The 15,750-nt window shown below is 34.0% G+C and overlaps 1 protein-coding gene across 3 annotated transcripts in view; it reads left to right on the top strand.

Annotated features, from left to right (window-relative positions):
- Window positions 1-15,750, top strand: part of DNAH12 (dynein axonemal heavy chain 12) — a gene marked incomplete at its 3' end in the record, with an annotated part of 68,468 nt that overhangs the window by 35,172 nt on the left and 17,546 nt on the right. For all 3 annotated transcript variants that reach the window (XM_083795237.1, XM_083795236.1, XM_083795238.1), the window contains 16 exons: window positions 745-1,000; window positions 2,849-3,148; window positions 3,902-4,080; window positions 5,108-5,300; window positions 5,391-5,552; window positions 7,206-7,400; window positions 8,176-8,309; window positions 8,644-8,806; window positions 9,538-9,618; window positions 10,852-11,028; window positions 11,850-11,981; window positions 12,435-12,524; window positions 14,046-14,186; window positions 14,316-14,557; window positions 14,938-15,085; window positions 15,558-15,703. In XM_083795237.1, the coding sequence (XP_083651363.1) occupies window positions 745-1,000; window positions 2,849-3,148; window positions 3,902-4,080; window positions 5,108-5,300; window positions 5,391-5,552; window positions 7,206-7,400; window positions 8,176-8,309; window positions 8,644-8,806; window positions 9,538-9,618; window positions 10,852-11,028; window positions 11,850-11,981; window positions 12,435-12,524; window positions 14,046-14,186; window positions 14,316-14,557; window positions 14,938-15,085; window positions 15,558-15,703 (2,739 nt within the window). The remainder of the gene's footprint in view (window positions 1-744; window positions 1,001-2,848; window positions 3,149-3,901; window positions 4,081-5,107; window positions 5,301-5,390; window positions 5,553-7,205; window positions 7,401-8,175; window positions 8,310-8,643; window positions 8,807-9,537; window positions 9,619-10,851; window positions 11,029-11,849; window positions 11,982-12,434; window positions 12,525-14,045; window positions 14,187-14,315; window positions 14,558-14,937; window positions 15,086-15,557; window positions 15,704-15,750) is intronic.

Raw genomic sequence — 15,750 nt, 5'->3', positions numbered from 1 at the left:
ATTTTTCTGTGTCAGCATTTATCTTTGTTTTTATTTTTTTCAGTGTTCTTTGTTACTTTCCATTCTCTTCCTCCCCCTCACAGTGAATTGGCAGACCTATTTTTTAGAATGCAATTATATGTAACTTTTGATTTTACTCAATACATTGTTTTTTACTGATATCCAAGATTCTCTTGGTCATTAGAATATTTTTAATTAACTTTTTTTTTTTTAATAACATTGAAATCAGATCTGGTAGTAGGCATGAAGAGAAACAAGCTGTATCTCTTCCTAGCTTTTGAGATTTTTTGGTTCAGCTTTGATTGGAAGATTGAACCAGGTGGTCTCCTGGGGTCGCTTCCAGCCTGAATTACTCTGTGTTTCCAGGCATTTCTTGAATACTGTTACTTTTGTGATTCCAGGCACTGCTCAAATGTCTGATACTCTTGTATAGAGAGAATATATATTTTGCCACACTACAGTTTTAAATATTTGTTTCAAAATTTCAGATCAGGTTTTATTTAACCCTTATTAAACAAATAATCTTTCTTTCAGGCCAGCTTGATGTGTTAAGATGATCTGGGGCATAATTAGTTACAAGACTAGTTTGGGGTTTTATTGTTTTTTGGCTTTAATTGTTATATTTTTATATGTATGTACATATGTTATGCACACAGAGCATTCTGTAGTATGGGTGCATTTAACCTTTAACAAATGTGTTATATCTTTCTCTAACTAAATGTCACATTACAATTTATTTTGAAGGTACGATTTAAAGGATACATCCAAAATTACACTCGTTGATATACAGTTACTTGCTGCTATGGGGCCTCCAGGTGGTGGGAGGAATCCTGTTACTCCTCGATTTTTGCGACACTTCAACATTTGCACTATTAATTCTTTTAGTGATGAAACAATGGTCCGCATCTTCTCTACTGTAGTAGTTTTCTACCTACGGGCTCAGGAATTTCCTCCTGAGTTCTTCTCAATTGGAAATCAAATTGTCACTGCCACTTTAGAGGTAAGAGGAGAGTACTTTAATGGAAGTTTCCTTTAGTTTGTTTAGTAAAATTCCACTAGCTCTATAATAACTTAATTGGTGAAATAGAGATTTTATATATTTTGTTCCTTGTTGTTTTTAACATACAGCCTCATATGCTGTGATAAAATTGTCTTAGCTTTATGGCTGCAGTAACTTTCTTATTCTAGGAAAAGTCTTTTTGAATGTATGTTAATAAGGGCTTCATGGTACCTATCCACATACATCAAGTAGGTCAGACTGCAGTCTCTTTGAGGTTAGACAGGCACAAGAAGCTATTTCATGCAAAGGCAAAATGAAAATAGCAGTTGCAACACTCCCCAGATCCTTCTTTGAGAGACTAAGATTGAAGAAATCATGCTCTCCACTTCTGTGGAGACTCTTCCAACTTCCATGTTGCAGATTTTGGCAAGTATCATATTTGCAAGGTACCACGTGCAAAAAAGGAATGGCAATTGGTGACATCTTTGCAAAGAAGCATCAAGTTGAAGACAACGTCTTACACATACATATAGCTTTAACAGCTTATGTAGCCCAAACTAGTAGCAATGTTAACAAATCTAATGCCTACCATTAAGTATTCAAAATTGAAATGCATCAGGTAGCTCATATTTGACCGGTGAGGAATTCTGACAAAAAATCCGATAAGCTCCAAAGGCAAAATCAAGTGGCTCAAGTTTCACAGGGGACATGAGTTTGGAATTATAGCAAGTGACTTTCTCTTCTGCAGCAGAACTGAGGCCTTTCTTACATGTACACACTAGTTCTGCTTATACCCAAGGCTGTATTCAAGACAGAATCCACCTTGTTCCAAGGCCTTATAGAGCTGATATTTTGGAACTCCTGTCAGATAAGACATTCAAAGTGTGAATGATGAGGCTGACTGAATATTGCCACTGGAAATCTCTTTGTGCTTTCAGTTATCCTTCTAAAAAAAAGGAAGAAATTTGCAAGAAAGTTTTGCTTCTTTGGGCAGAAAATAATAGTAGCAGCCCAGTACAGTTATTACATACAGCTGTTTGAGTGCATTTGACTATATATGCTATTTAAACTGTTCACTGCTGTCAGGATAGAGAATCTATTCTAGCATGGATTTACATCCAAGTAAGTAGTATCTTCTGACTCCTAGGATTAAAGTGTAATGGAAGAACTAGGCTTTGGATATGAGATAACAGGTGAAATAAGTGTGTAGACAGTACCATGGATATAGTATGACTGTTAAACTTTTGTTTTAGCATTTTGTTTTGTTTTGTTTTGCAAGTTTAATGTTTGATAATTTTCTTCACATAAGTACACAGAGACAGCTCAAAAGTGTCCTCTGCTGGCATTCCCTTAACATGTTACATATGTTAAATGTAATGTCAAATGACATTATTTCCATCATACAACATAAGCTATTGACAACTGATGCATTCAAAATTACAGTAAAACATCATCAAAAATATTTTCTTAATCTGACCATTGATCATTTTTGTGGGTTTTCTTTTTATTTTTGAGTAATTTGTAGGTATACAAACAAAGAGATTCAAACACCTGAAAACTGGGAAATTAGCATTAAATAACTGATTACTTATCCCATTTGGAAATTTAGATTAATATTGCATATATGTTCCAGAACTTCATGAGAAGAATCCGATATATTCACAGGACTTTGAGATCTTTAGATATTATTAGGAAATATAAATGTTTTCCTTAGAAAAATACAATTTTGGAAGAAAGATGTTTTAAAATATTTATTATAAGAATAATTATAATAATTATAATTATAATAATACAGTCAGTGTTAATGTCTTGTCAATTTTTGCTCATTTTTTTTTTTATTGCCTTTAGGTGTATAAGAAAGCTATCAAAAATCTTTTGCCCACACCAGCCAAATCTCATTATACATTCAACTTGCGTGACTTTTCACGTGTTATCCACGGCTGTTTGCTCATTAAGAGAAATTCAGTTGAAAGCAAACACATAATGATTCGTTTGTTTGTACATGAGGTATTTCGTGTCTTCTATGACCGTCTAGTGGAAGACGATGATAGAGCATGGTTGTTCAATTTAGTTAAAGATATTGTCAAAGAACATTTCAAAGAAGCATTTGATTCAGTTTTTGCACATCTGAGGCAGAAAAACACCCCTGTGAGTATCTCATTTAAGCGGTTGCAAAATCATTGTTTTTGTTAAAAATTTAGGACTAGAAAATTTCTCTATCACAAGTGTGACTTTGGATTATGTATGCTTGAAAATTAGAGTTGAATTTGGCAAAATGACTTTGAAAAAAACGAGTGAAAATGTTTGGAACGTGTTTGACTGTCATATATAAACTTCTTTTTCAAAATAACATTTAATTTAAAATGTAACTTCCAGAGACCTGATTTACTGAGAAAAAAGACATTCCCTTTTTAAATCTAGCCCATGTTTGAATTATCATGTGGTAAGCTGCGTTCTGTAATTGTAACGACATTTTAATATTTTGAATGTTGTATAAGTCATGTCATATTCCTTGACCCCCCCCGCCCCCCCCCCCCCCCCCCCCCCCAATTCTTTGCTGTATAGAAGAAATAACTTGGTGGTCGTAGTTGCCCATTTCATATGTTGAAATTTGTGAAACATACATCTTACAAATTTGGTATAATCTGGCAGTTACTATCATGAGACTATAAATGGCTAATCAAGACAATTATGTTCAAGAACAAATTTTTTTAAAAGAATATTGTTTAATCTGGGAAATACAGAATTTTGAGGTGGTTGTTGTTTGTGAGTTAAAATATTTCAGAGTGCTTATTTTGCTCTCTTGAGTATTTGTCTAAATTCTCCTTTCTTTCCTAAAATTCCTACTGAGAAATATTATTATTAAACACTACTTCATAATTTGTTGTATATATACAATAGGTGACAGAAGAAAACATGAGAAGTTTGTTTTTTGGTGACTACATGAATCCAGAACTTGAGGGAGATGAAAGACTTTATGTTGAAATTCCAAACGTTCAGCTGTTCGGTGATGTTGTAGAGCAGTGTCTGGATGAATATAATCAAACGCACAAAACAGGAATGAACCTTGTGGTTTTCAGGTGTGTACACTCTGTATTATTGTAATACAAAGAGCTCTGACCAGTAGTTGCTAATTCAGCGTATCCAATTTTGCAGGCTGTGTTTTTTGTTTCGTCCCTTTTATGTGTTCCTGGTATTCCACTTTTTTGGATGGAAATGAACTAATTTTTCTGTTACGGCTCTGCATTTTTCTATCAGAGAGTAAATAATGAGAAGTTTTTTTTTTTTTTTTTTCCTGAGAGACTCTTTGAATGTATTCTTCAGCTGTTACAGAAGCCTTGTGCACCAAATCTGGTGGGTGCTTGACTTCTGCTGGGCTTCTGTTACCAGTGAAGATTGATGTCAGTTTAGCCTGCAGCCACCTCCCTGTTGGTAGAGGTTACTGTCCCGTCATAATTGCCAGTGTAATTTGACCTGTAGATGATCTGTGAAGATGACTAGTTCGTTTACACACAGTTTATTTAGTCTAGGTCATTTTGACAATCTGGATTTGTAAGTACTTGTATATACAACTGTACTGGGAGTGTGAAGAGCTGACAGCCTCAGATTGAAGGCTTCTTCCTGAGCATAGAAGCAATAACCCAGTTACCTCACAGAAGGGCAGCCAGGAGGAAGGAGAAACATGTATGACTTTAGCCTTAGAGATACATCTAGAGATTATCCCTCTCATGGATAACATCCTCATTTGACTACATTATTTTTCTAATCAATCAAAATGAACAAGACTTCTTTGAAGTGCTTTAACTATTTTTAAGACATATTCCAAAATAAACCATGGTTGTGTTTCCACAGTAGGCAGGGCTCTCAGTGATGTGCAGATACTGCTTTCTGAAGATGTTGTTCCCTTCTCTATTTCACATATAAATTATAAAACATTTGGTTTTGATTTTATTTTATCGTGGTGTATATAACTCCCTTTCTCACCCTCCATGTGCCTTCAGAAATTTGTTTTGGAGATGGCACTTCTGTACATTTTTAATGGGTTTATTGGTGCACAGATGTATATATATTTCTGCCATTCTGGTAATCAACACATTTCAAATTTAGGTATGTGTTGGAACATTTGTCTCGTATAAGCCGTATACTGAAGCAGTCAGGGGGTAATGCTTTGTTGGTTGGAATGGGAGGAAGTGGACGTCAATCTTTGACTCGTCTAGCAGCATTTATGTCAAAAATGTGCGTTTTTCAACCAGAGATTTCAAAAACCTATGGCACAAATGAGTGGAGAGAAGACCTGAAAGTGAGTATTAATAACCTGTTTGCATTTTGACTTGATTTTGAGAAAGGATGTTTCAGACTATACAATATTTTAACTGTCTTGCATTTTTAGAGGCTGCTGAAGAACGCAGGTGTAAAGGGCTTGAAAACTGTATTCATAATCACAGACGCACAAATTAAAGAAGAAAGTTTTTTAGAAGACATTGACAGTGTCCTCAACACTGGGGAGGTACCCAATCTTTTTGCAGCAGATGAAAAACAAGAAATTATAGAGGTATCTTTATAAATTCTCTTATTCTCTGTCATTTCCCATTTAAGCTATTTTATCAGTTCAGTATGAAGTATGCCTTAATTCAAAGTCGCTTTTGGATATATGCATTCAATTTTGTGAGTTTTTTTGAGATTTTTAGATAAATCAGCTAGTTATTAGTAAGCTGGAATAGCTTATGCCTACTACATGCTTTAATTCTAACCTCACACTCTGTTCACAAACCCCTTAAGATGTGCACATAGGGAACGTTGTTCACAAATACGTTAATATGCTGGAGCCATAGTTATTTTTTGCATTATATTGTGCAGAAGAAGAATGTACCTCATAATGTTTTCATTGATCCATTCAGGACAAAGATGTATTTTGAGAAAAAGACAGCCTGTCTTTGTCAGTAGACTCTTGTAGTCTAGGGCACTGTTTGACAGCATTTCATAGTCTTGACACATCTGATCAGAGAGAAGCTGGGAGAGGGTGCTCCATGAAATCAGGCTTAGAAGTAAAGATGCAGTGTACTTGGGCAATTAATAAATAAACAAATATAACTTAAATCATGCTTGGAATTTTCAAAATAGCAATCACTGGTTGGGGGAGGTAGGGGCATCAATCTCTGTATATCTCAAGTTGCATACATAATGTGTCCCTTTTACAATTTTACAGTTTGTACAAACATACCCAATTCGTGTATGCTAGCACTTGGTAGCTACCTGTAATATGCCAGCTGGGACAAAGTTACTTGTTACTCATTTAAATCTGCTTCATCAAAATATTTCCACTTTATTGCTACTAATCTGATTTTTGTCATTTATTTTAATTGCAGGGTTATATAAAGCATACATGTTCTTGTGGTGGAATAAGTTGAGTTGTAGGGAGTTACAGTAAGGCCTAAGTGTTTCATGGATTGTTAATTGAGGATAATACTTTCATGAAGTAGTCTTTTTTTTAGAATATGTTTGAAACTTGAATATTCCTCTCCAGTTAGGTAAATACAGCATATTTTAGTGTAATATTAATATTGAAAATGTTCTCAGTAAGTTAATGTCTTGAAGTGTTGTTTAGGGAACTTATATAGCACTTAAATGTAGATGAGAACAACATGTGTTCTTGTGTAATGGGAGTACTAATTTGCCTCATCTGTTCATATATCCTAAATCTGTTTGAGTGACTGAAGATGGGTTGTAATTAAGTCTAATTTTATTTGTTCATCACCTGAAGACTTTGGCCCTTTATTTCATGAGGGAGCTAATTTAAATTTTTGATTTTCAAAATGTGTTTTAGCCATCTGTCTTATCCTAACGTGTCTTGTCTATCTGGCAGTTGGAATCTATTTTTTTTCCAATTTTTGTTCTGATGTATTCTCAGTTGTTCAGCGCAACAGGTGATCTTTTCTAGAATTATTTGTTAGTGTCACAGATTTACAGTAAATGTAGTATTTACTCATGTTTACATACTCATAAATATTTACAATATTTATTCATTTACTTATTCTCAACTAGTACTTAGTATTCATTTTTTCTTTCTAGTTTATTCTACTTATTTCATTTATCAATTAAAAAAATATTTCATGGTGTTACTATCATTAACAGGATTGTTAAAGGACTTCAGAAGTACTTAATGAGAAATTATATAACAGCTTTTACCCTATGTATCATTCCCAAGGGTGTTCGTACACTAGCTCAGGCTGGCAATAAACATGAAGAACTCAGTCCCTTGGCCTTATTTGCATTTTTTGTGAACTGCTGCAAAGAAAATCTCCATATCGTGGTAGCATTCAGCCCAATTGGAGATGCTTTCCGCAATCGCCTGAGACAGTTTCCCTCACTCATCAACTGCTGTACTATTGATTGGTTCCAGGTATGTGAAAATATTTATGTTTGTGTTTTTTTTTTTTTGTCAATAAACTATGTCAGTTTTTTAACCATGTCTGTGTTTTCATGATATAGAATTACTCTTTTTCAAAATTTTGAAATAGCATAGACAGTTTTGGTAATATTTTGGGAGCTCTTTGGTGTGTAGTCTCAGTATTTCTTGAACTAAAGAAATTCATGTTTTGTTGCTACAAATTTTACACTTCTACAGGAGTGAGTAGTCTCAGTTTGGTGATGGTAATTTGTCATTTTTTTCATAATATATATGTTTTAAAGGACTAGAGAAAACATTTCAGTGTGATTGCACAATGGTCGTAATTTCTGCTGTCTGTTAAGCAAATACAAGTCCTGTTGGAATACTGTAAGTAAATCTTTTATATCAGAATAAAACCTGGAAAACTACTGATCCTTGCTAAAAAGAAAAGTTATTCTCAGTTAAAGTGCAGTTAACTTTATAGGTTGGCTTGGTGCTGAAGTCAATTGATTCATCTACCAAAGGATGACATAGATGCAGAAATGTTTGGATAGCGTGACAATATGCAGCTTTTAACTAGAAGATCATCCAGGAGTCACCAGAACAGATTGCATGGGTAGTGACCTTGCTGCCTGATGTAACTCTCATATCAGTTCATCGTTCCTGAGACCTAGTTGGGACTAGTGTGTCTCATACTGGTATTTCAAATGGTGAAAAATCTCTTTAAATTATGAAGACTGCTAACAGCTAAATTTTACACATTCTTCTCTCCTCATTTCTCCATCAGCCATGGCCCGAAGATGCCCTTCAGCGTGTGGCAAATAAGTTCTTAGAAACACTTGAGCTCACAGACAGTGAGCGTCAGGAGGTTGTGCCCATCTGTCAATACTTTCATACTTCAGTTTTATCACTTTCCTCAAGGTCAGTCTGTTTCTTTTAAAAACAACACATTAATTTCTAGAAATATTAAGAAGAAAAAGATTATGCTAATGAAAGGAGTAAAATGAACATCAGAGAACTCAAAAATTGATTTGTAAGGGGCAAGGAACAAGATAGGTGGCTGAGTTTCATTGCTACTCATTTCTGTCTTATAAATTAATGTATAAGCTTTGTCTGCCTAAAATATATAAAATTGTGGAAACCATTTACTTCTGTTAATTGACAAATAGTTCACTGCATACCTTTTCTACCAATAGTTAAGCCAATAACAATAATAATAACAACAACAATTAAAGGTATTCTTTATTTCTAATAGGTTTTTTCAAAGCCTCAAACGCCATAATTATGTTACTCCCACTTCTTATCTTGAACTTATTGCTGCCTTTCGGAAACTTCTGACTGAGAAACGAGACTCTGTAATGACAGCCAAGAAGAAATACGTGAATGGACTAGATAAACTAGCTTTTGCTGAATCACAGGTGATTTGGGACGGAAGTGGAACTGAAAATACAGAGTGGTTGGCAGAAGCAGGTCTTTTGCTAGAGAGATAAGTCAAAAGCACTACTTCAGATCTTTAAGTATGTGGAGGTTTAGAAATGGATTAAAATCCTTAAAATGGGGAGCAGCCTTAATTTTCTGGTTCCAAATCTGGTTAAAATTAAGAAATGATTTGCATTCTAGTTTGGGTCTGTGTGAACAAAATATTTATTGTTTAAAAAATATATTTTCTAATAATGAGGGGCAGTACATTTCAGCAAATATAAAAGTGACCCATACAGGTTTTTTATGATATATTATTTTTCTGTTATACCTAATAATTTGTGTGATTAATTTCAAACAAATTATCTCAAGATTCTGGTCAATCTTAAACAGTAAAAATACAATAAATTTGTTTTGCCTTTTTTTCCTGCATTCATAGCTGTCATGTTAGAGTCCAAAGGCCTCTAAGCATGCATTTCTAAGCAGTATGTGAACAGAGCTTCCCTTCCTAAATAGTTATGTGAATGTACTAAAAATGAATGTACTTCGTAAAATTAGTGATTGTACACGAGATAAAAATAAGTCTCTGAAGTGTTTTGATTTGAAAACAAATGTTTTTTTTTCTTCCACCAGTAAATTAGTCATTGGATAAAATCTGGGTTCTAAATAAATTGTTGGAAATTATATTTTGCAATTCAGAATCATGGTTAATTCTTTTGCATATGTATAGGTTGGTGAGATGAAACAAGAGCTAGTTCAGCTGCAGCCCAAACTGGAAGAGGCTAAATTGGATAATGCAAACATGATGAAGGTAGAGTTGCATAAAACATTGTATTTTTAACACAGGCATGTGCATATATATATATATATATGTGGTATCCATAATTTCACCTTCATAGTAATTAGTTTTGAATGAGGAATCTAATCATACAATGCAGTTCTGTGTCTCAGCTGACTGTTGACAGATTCTAAAGAATATGCCTACATATGGTTACCGATATGTATCTTTTAGAAAATAAGAGCTGAGTTCGTGTTTTTGAGCTTCTTGTTTACTGCGGTTAGCAGTACGGTAAAATTTGCCGCTGTTTGTGCTTATATCCTTTGAACTGGAAGAAAATTTTACTTTTTATCTAAAATACATATACAGTCAAATGAATATACATTCCTTGCCTAAGCTCCGTGCTAAAGGATGTTAGAGAAACATTCACGCTAATAGGGGTTAGACTGGGTTTCTCGCAATTATTCACAAACATTGTAGTTTTTCAGCATACAAAATAAATAAGGTAAGTATTGCATGGTTTGTCTTTGCGTGCACAGGGATTATACAGTTGATATTTAAAAGGATCCTAAAAAGGAGTAACTTCATAAAAATTTATTGGGATTTGGGAACAGTCTCTTAAGTGTATTTGAAAACTCTAACTTGAGAAAAGACACTTATCTAGTAAGTTACTGTTGCATCACAAAAAAGCGAAATTTGAGTAACATTTCTGTGCACCTGCTTCTGGTGCTTGTAAGTGTTTTTACAGATACAGTGGTATGTCTTCTACCTACTCTAAGAAACTGAGGTTTCAGCTCCACCACTACCAGCGAACAGCATCTAAGAAAAATAAATACCACTTCTGCAGAACTGAAGAGGGAGTACTTGGTTGAAATGTTGACTTGTCCCTGAACATAAAATAAATTTCTGTAGTCAGTATTACAAACTGAAGCTATGAAAACTCACTGTAAAAGCTAGTCATTTTTGAATTACAGCCTTATGCACAAACTTGTTTTCTTTCATGAACTTCGAACATACTTTAGCTTTTATTGATGGTAATCTGATTACATGCAGTGTACCTACTGTTAAAGATCCATAACAATGCTGCAAGATCCATAACAATGCTAAGAAATACATTATTCCATTAAGGTAAATTGAAAATACATGAAAATATTGAAATACTGAAAAATAAAGAGAGAATATCAAATTATTCCATAACTGCTAACCTAGGTAATCTCAATTTGTTTCATCATTCAATAGGAAGCTCACCCATATCTTTTTCTTTAGACTATAGAAATAGAATCTGCAGAAGTAGAACAAAAAAGAAAAATTGTAAAAGTAGATGAAGAAATTGCAACAGAAAAAGCTGAAGAAGCTCAGGCTTTGAAAAATGAGTGTGAAAGTGATCTGGCAGAGGCGATCCCAGCACTGGAGGCTGCACTTAATGCTCTTGACACTTTAAAGGCAAGCTAATCTAAACTTCAACAGTCAGGAGAGTTACTTAATATGATGATACTCTTTCATTTATTTGGGAAAGCATGCACTGAAATGAAAGGATATTAAAAAGTACTAAATTTCCTGGGCTTTGGCGAAAGAGATATAATACCTGTTAACGGTTGTGGTTCAGTAGATGTTCATTCCAATGTACTCAGATTACAGGAGGGGGGTGGGTAGGGGAGGGAAGAGAGGGGTTGTGCATTAAAAATTTTTTTTGTTCCTTTGCAAGAAAGTCCACCTCTGGGGAAAATACCCAAAACCTGAAGTTATCAACAGTGGTATCAGCTGAATTTTCTCTTTCAGCTAAGTTAAAGTTGACCACCAATGTGTAAGAAGGCCTATGTTTGTGGCTAAGAATTATCTGGATCTTTAAGTGCTCTTTATCATGACTTTGTCATGACTTAGACATGATCTGAAAGCAGTATTTTTTACAAAGTCCTGCAGGACTTGCTTTGTAGGAGTTACAAAGTATATGAGATGTATATTAGATGATGCTTATGAAAGCATATAAAAGAATTCTGACCTAGACTTTTAAAAATATAATTTTAGTTAATCATTAGTTTACAGTTACCAGTATTTCTTTCATTTTTATTACCTCTGCATAGGATAATGTTTTTTTTTAATTGTCTTGCTAATGCTGTATCATCCCTTCTAAAAGTCCTTAAAGTCCTTTATAATTATGTTCATTGGCAATGGTGCTATAATTTCCTTTTTTTTTTTTTCTGTTCATTTATCTTAGTGGTGAGAAAAGCATAACATCATTTTTTTTAATGTGATTTTTATTTTAGCCTTCTGATATATCAATTGTCAAATCAATGAAAAATCCTCCGTCTGGTGTCAAACTTGTCATGGCTGCTGTCTGTGTCATTAAAGACATAAAACCTGAAAGAATTCCAGATCCTTCGGGGACTGGAGGCAAGGTAATATGACAGACTTTGAGTTTCAAATAAAAGTGTAATTCATGTTCTTTGTCACAACACAGAGCACTTGTTCAATAAGTAAAATAACCTGACGTCCAGTAAAGTAAGAAAGTATTTACAGCCTCCATTCATTATTTTGCTGAAAACTATGCTTCAGACATCTTAAGTGTCCAACTTACATAATTTGGAATTCTGAAACATGCAAAAGAGAACTCATGTAATTTGCTTAACTCATATATAGGTAAAGAGATAATAAATAATTCTTCCTTGAGTCACTGCCTGGTTTTTAGATATGGTTGGGGGAAAATATTTGATATGATAGACTTCATTCCTGTGTCAATGAGATACAAGATCATCAGTATTAAATATACATGAGCTAATTAGAAAAGGTTTCTCTTTTTTGTGTGTGTTTGTTTTAAAGTTTGAAAAGTTATTTCCTGCTTTCTTTTGTAGATTTTAGATTACTGGGGTCCAAGCAAGAAGCTGCTTGGTGACATGAATTTCTTAAAGGATTTGAAAGAGTATGACAAGGACAATATTCCGGTATGGTTTTTGTTTAAATTTTCAGTAGTTTTTGCCATGTATATGTTTTCTTCCAGGGGGAAAAAATTAGAAAATATTATATTAGTGGCCACATTTGGCCCGAATTTGTCAACTTATTATGACCAACAATGTTTACAAGATTACAAGGCATCTTTATAGGATGAATATTGTCATGGCAAATGAGTTAAATTTTCTCAGGGTGACCCTTGTAAGTGGCATTTCAGAAGGATTTAAAATTCCCTTTGGGAGTTTCTAAGGCTTCTATTTTGCCTATTTTCTATTTGAATGAAATGTCCTTCTGTGCACAAATTTTTCTAACTTTGCAATTTATAAGTACTATCTCATAAAAAAAGACATAAAAATAACACAAACTGTCATCTGTCTTACCCAAAAATGGCCATAATTAGGTGCCTTGAAAAGAATAGTGTGTACGATACTTTCACCAAATATTTTTCCACCCTCCCACAAATTAAATGAAGGATGCCCTAAGTTAGGTAGTTTCTGTGTTTAGTAGCTTTTGGTGGATCACTCTTCTTTAACTTCTCTAGTCCCCTTAAGATCATACCCGCTTTCAATAGCCACAAGATCTTTTCACAAAGCACTCCAGAAGTCTATTTTAAGTGATATGAAAAGCTGTGTTGTTTCTTCTGAAGCTTGGTCCTCTTAGGCACATTTCATGTATTTTGTTTTGGTTTTATTTTTAATTATTTATTTATTATTTATTTTGTAAAGACAGTGGACTTATGATCCCTGTCCAACCTTTCCATGCCTTTTTTTTTCAAGATAGTTTTTCTCAGTCAATTATTCCAGTATTATAATGTTTTCATTTTTTAAAATAACTGTCTACATTGGTTCTTTTTATAATGGTTTTTTCTAATTGTGTAATTTTGATTTTTTCAGCATGCATCCAATGGGCAATATTTTTTTACATATACTAGAAGATACACAATAAACCAGGAAGTGTACTAGCTACATAACTTTAAATTATGACCTTCTCCCCTAAAGATCATACTGTTCAAGAGTGTGATTCTTGCAATTTTCCAAGTTCAGTAGAGATTGAACTTGCTTTGCCCTTTAGAAAGCTGGTCCCAAAAAGTAGGCACAAGCAATGTAATTCATTCAGATCTTATGTTAGTAGATACACATTCTTATAATCAATCCCAATAGCTGTGTCAAGAAATGATAGCAAATAATGAAATTAGCATGTTTTGCATCAAGGGACAGTGTAAATTATGGCTTCTATATGACTGTTATGCTCTTAACACTTAAGTAACTGCCAAATGGAAGATAGACTAATTGTGTGATTATGAAGGATAAGGATAGGATTAGGATGAAAACATGAAGGACTGCAAAGAGTGACAGGGAAATTTAAGGAAACAAATGAGAAGTGGTTTCTACAACAATTAATAAATGCTGAGCAGTTCTTTACTATTTCGGTGTATAGAGAAATGGCAACCAGTGTCAGCAGCAAGCCTTTGCCATATGAAAACTTTAATGACCTGTAATGCATTCATTATCCAGGCAGCTGTCATGCAGAAGATTCGGGCTGAATACCTGACTAATCCAGAGTTTGATCCACCAAAGGTGGCTAAAGCTTCCTCAGCAGCAGAAGGTTTGTGTAAGTGGATAATGGCAATGGAGGTATATGACAGGGTTGCAAAGGTAAGTTTTTGATCCTAATCCCACAGTGATTATTAAATTTTTCCTTTGCTTGGTATCTTTACCTTAAGCATTGTTATTAAATAATAAATATACAAAATGTGCATTTGTGTATTGTTTGCAATTGAATAGGTGGTTGCACCCAAGAAAGATCGTTTGAGAGAGGCACAGCAATCCTTAGCAGAGACACTGGAACTTTTGAATCAGAAGAGAGATGAACTTGCAGCAGTTGAAAATCGTTTGGCTGCTTTGGAACGAACCTTTACTGAGAAAACTGAGGAAAAGGCTCGTTTAGAATTCCAGGTTGATCTGTGTGCTAAAAAACTAGAACGAGCAGAGAAGTTGATTGGAGGCCTTGGTGGAGAGAAATCAAGGTCAGATTAAAGTTCAAATGTCAGATATAGTATCTATTGTAGAAACATTAGTTTCTACATCAGTTCCCTAAGCCTTTAATGCTGTATCTCTGTCTGAAGGCTATATAGTTTGGGATTGTAACTGTTTGGGCCCTTGAAAGATCCTTAATTATTTGTAATATAAAAATGCAGGCAGCAGCATTGGGAGAATTGTAGAGAAAGTCTTCAAAATGTGAAGAAACAACAATGTAATATATAGAACAACATCTCTCTAGAGATACAGATATAACATGTACATACATATATGATATAAGAACAACAAAAAGGTTGATGTTTGTCATCAATGCCATAAATGTGGAGGTTTCAGCACCATTTTATTCTTTAACTTCTGCTTGTCATAGATGGAATAATGCTGCAAATGATCTTCAAGACGCATATGATAATTTGACAGGAGATGTTCTGATATCAGCTGGTGTGATAGCTTATCTGGGAGCATTTACTGCTGGATTTCGACAAGAATGTACGAAAGATTGGAGCAAGCTGTGCAAGGTTAGAACATTATCTTATTTTTTTAATAGTGGTTTGTTGTTGTTTTTTAGACTACTGCAAAAGGCTTCTTAATGTGGGCCTAAACCTAAAATCCCTTTTAATTTGTTTATTACTAGCCTAATAAAACTCATTAAAATAAGTGAGATAAATTCTGCTAATCCAATATTCTGTAAATTTAGGCTTCACTGAATCAGTGAATTTACTTCAGACTTAAAGTAGCATATCTGAAATTGAGAGCACATCATTGACTTTGTGAGGCCTGATTATTATTTAAATATAATCTCAGAATTTTCTCTCGTTTGCCTTTAAATGGAAGAATTAACTTTAAAATCTCTTTAAAAAACTCTTAAAAGGAAATGCACTTTGCCTGTCTGAATTGAAGGCATTTAATAAAAGATGTAAAGAAACATGTAATAAAGGTTCATTTTTTTTCTTTCTTTCTTTGTTTCTTTCTATTTTTCTTTTCTTGCAGGAGAAAAATATCCCTTGTTCTGATAATTTCTCTTTGAGTAATACTCTTGGTGACCCAATAAAAATAAGAGCCTGGAATATTGCTGGTTTACCAACTGATGTCTTTTCTGTAGACAATGGGGTCATTGTTGAGAATTCAAGACGTTGGTAGGTGACAAAAAGGTTTAATTTTCTAATCCAAACAAAAACAAGAT

This window comes from Anser anser, assembly GCF_964211835.1.
Source record: "Anser anser genome assembly, chromosome: 12".
Classification (NCBI taxonomy): Eukaryota; Metazoa; Chordata; class Aves; order Anseriformes; family Anatidae; genus Anser; species Anser anser.
The sequence above is the reverse complement of the archived record's forward strand: the minus strand, read 5'-3'. Positions and strand labels throughout refer to the sequence as shown.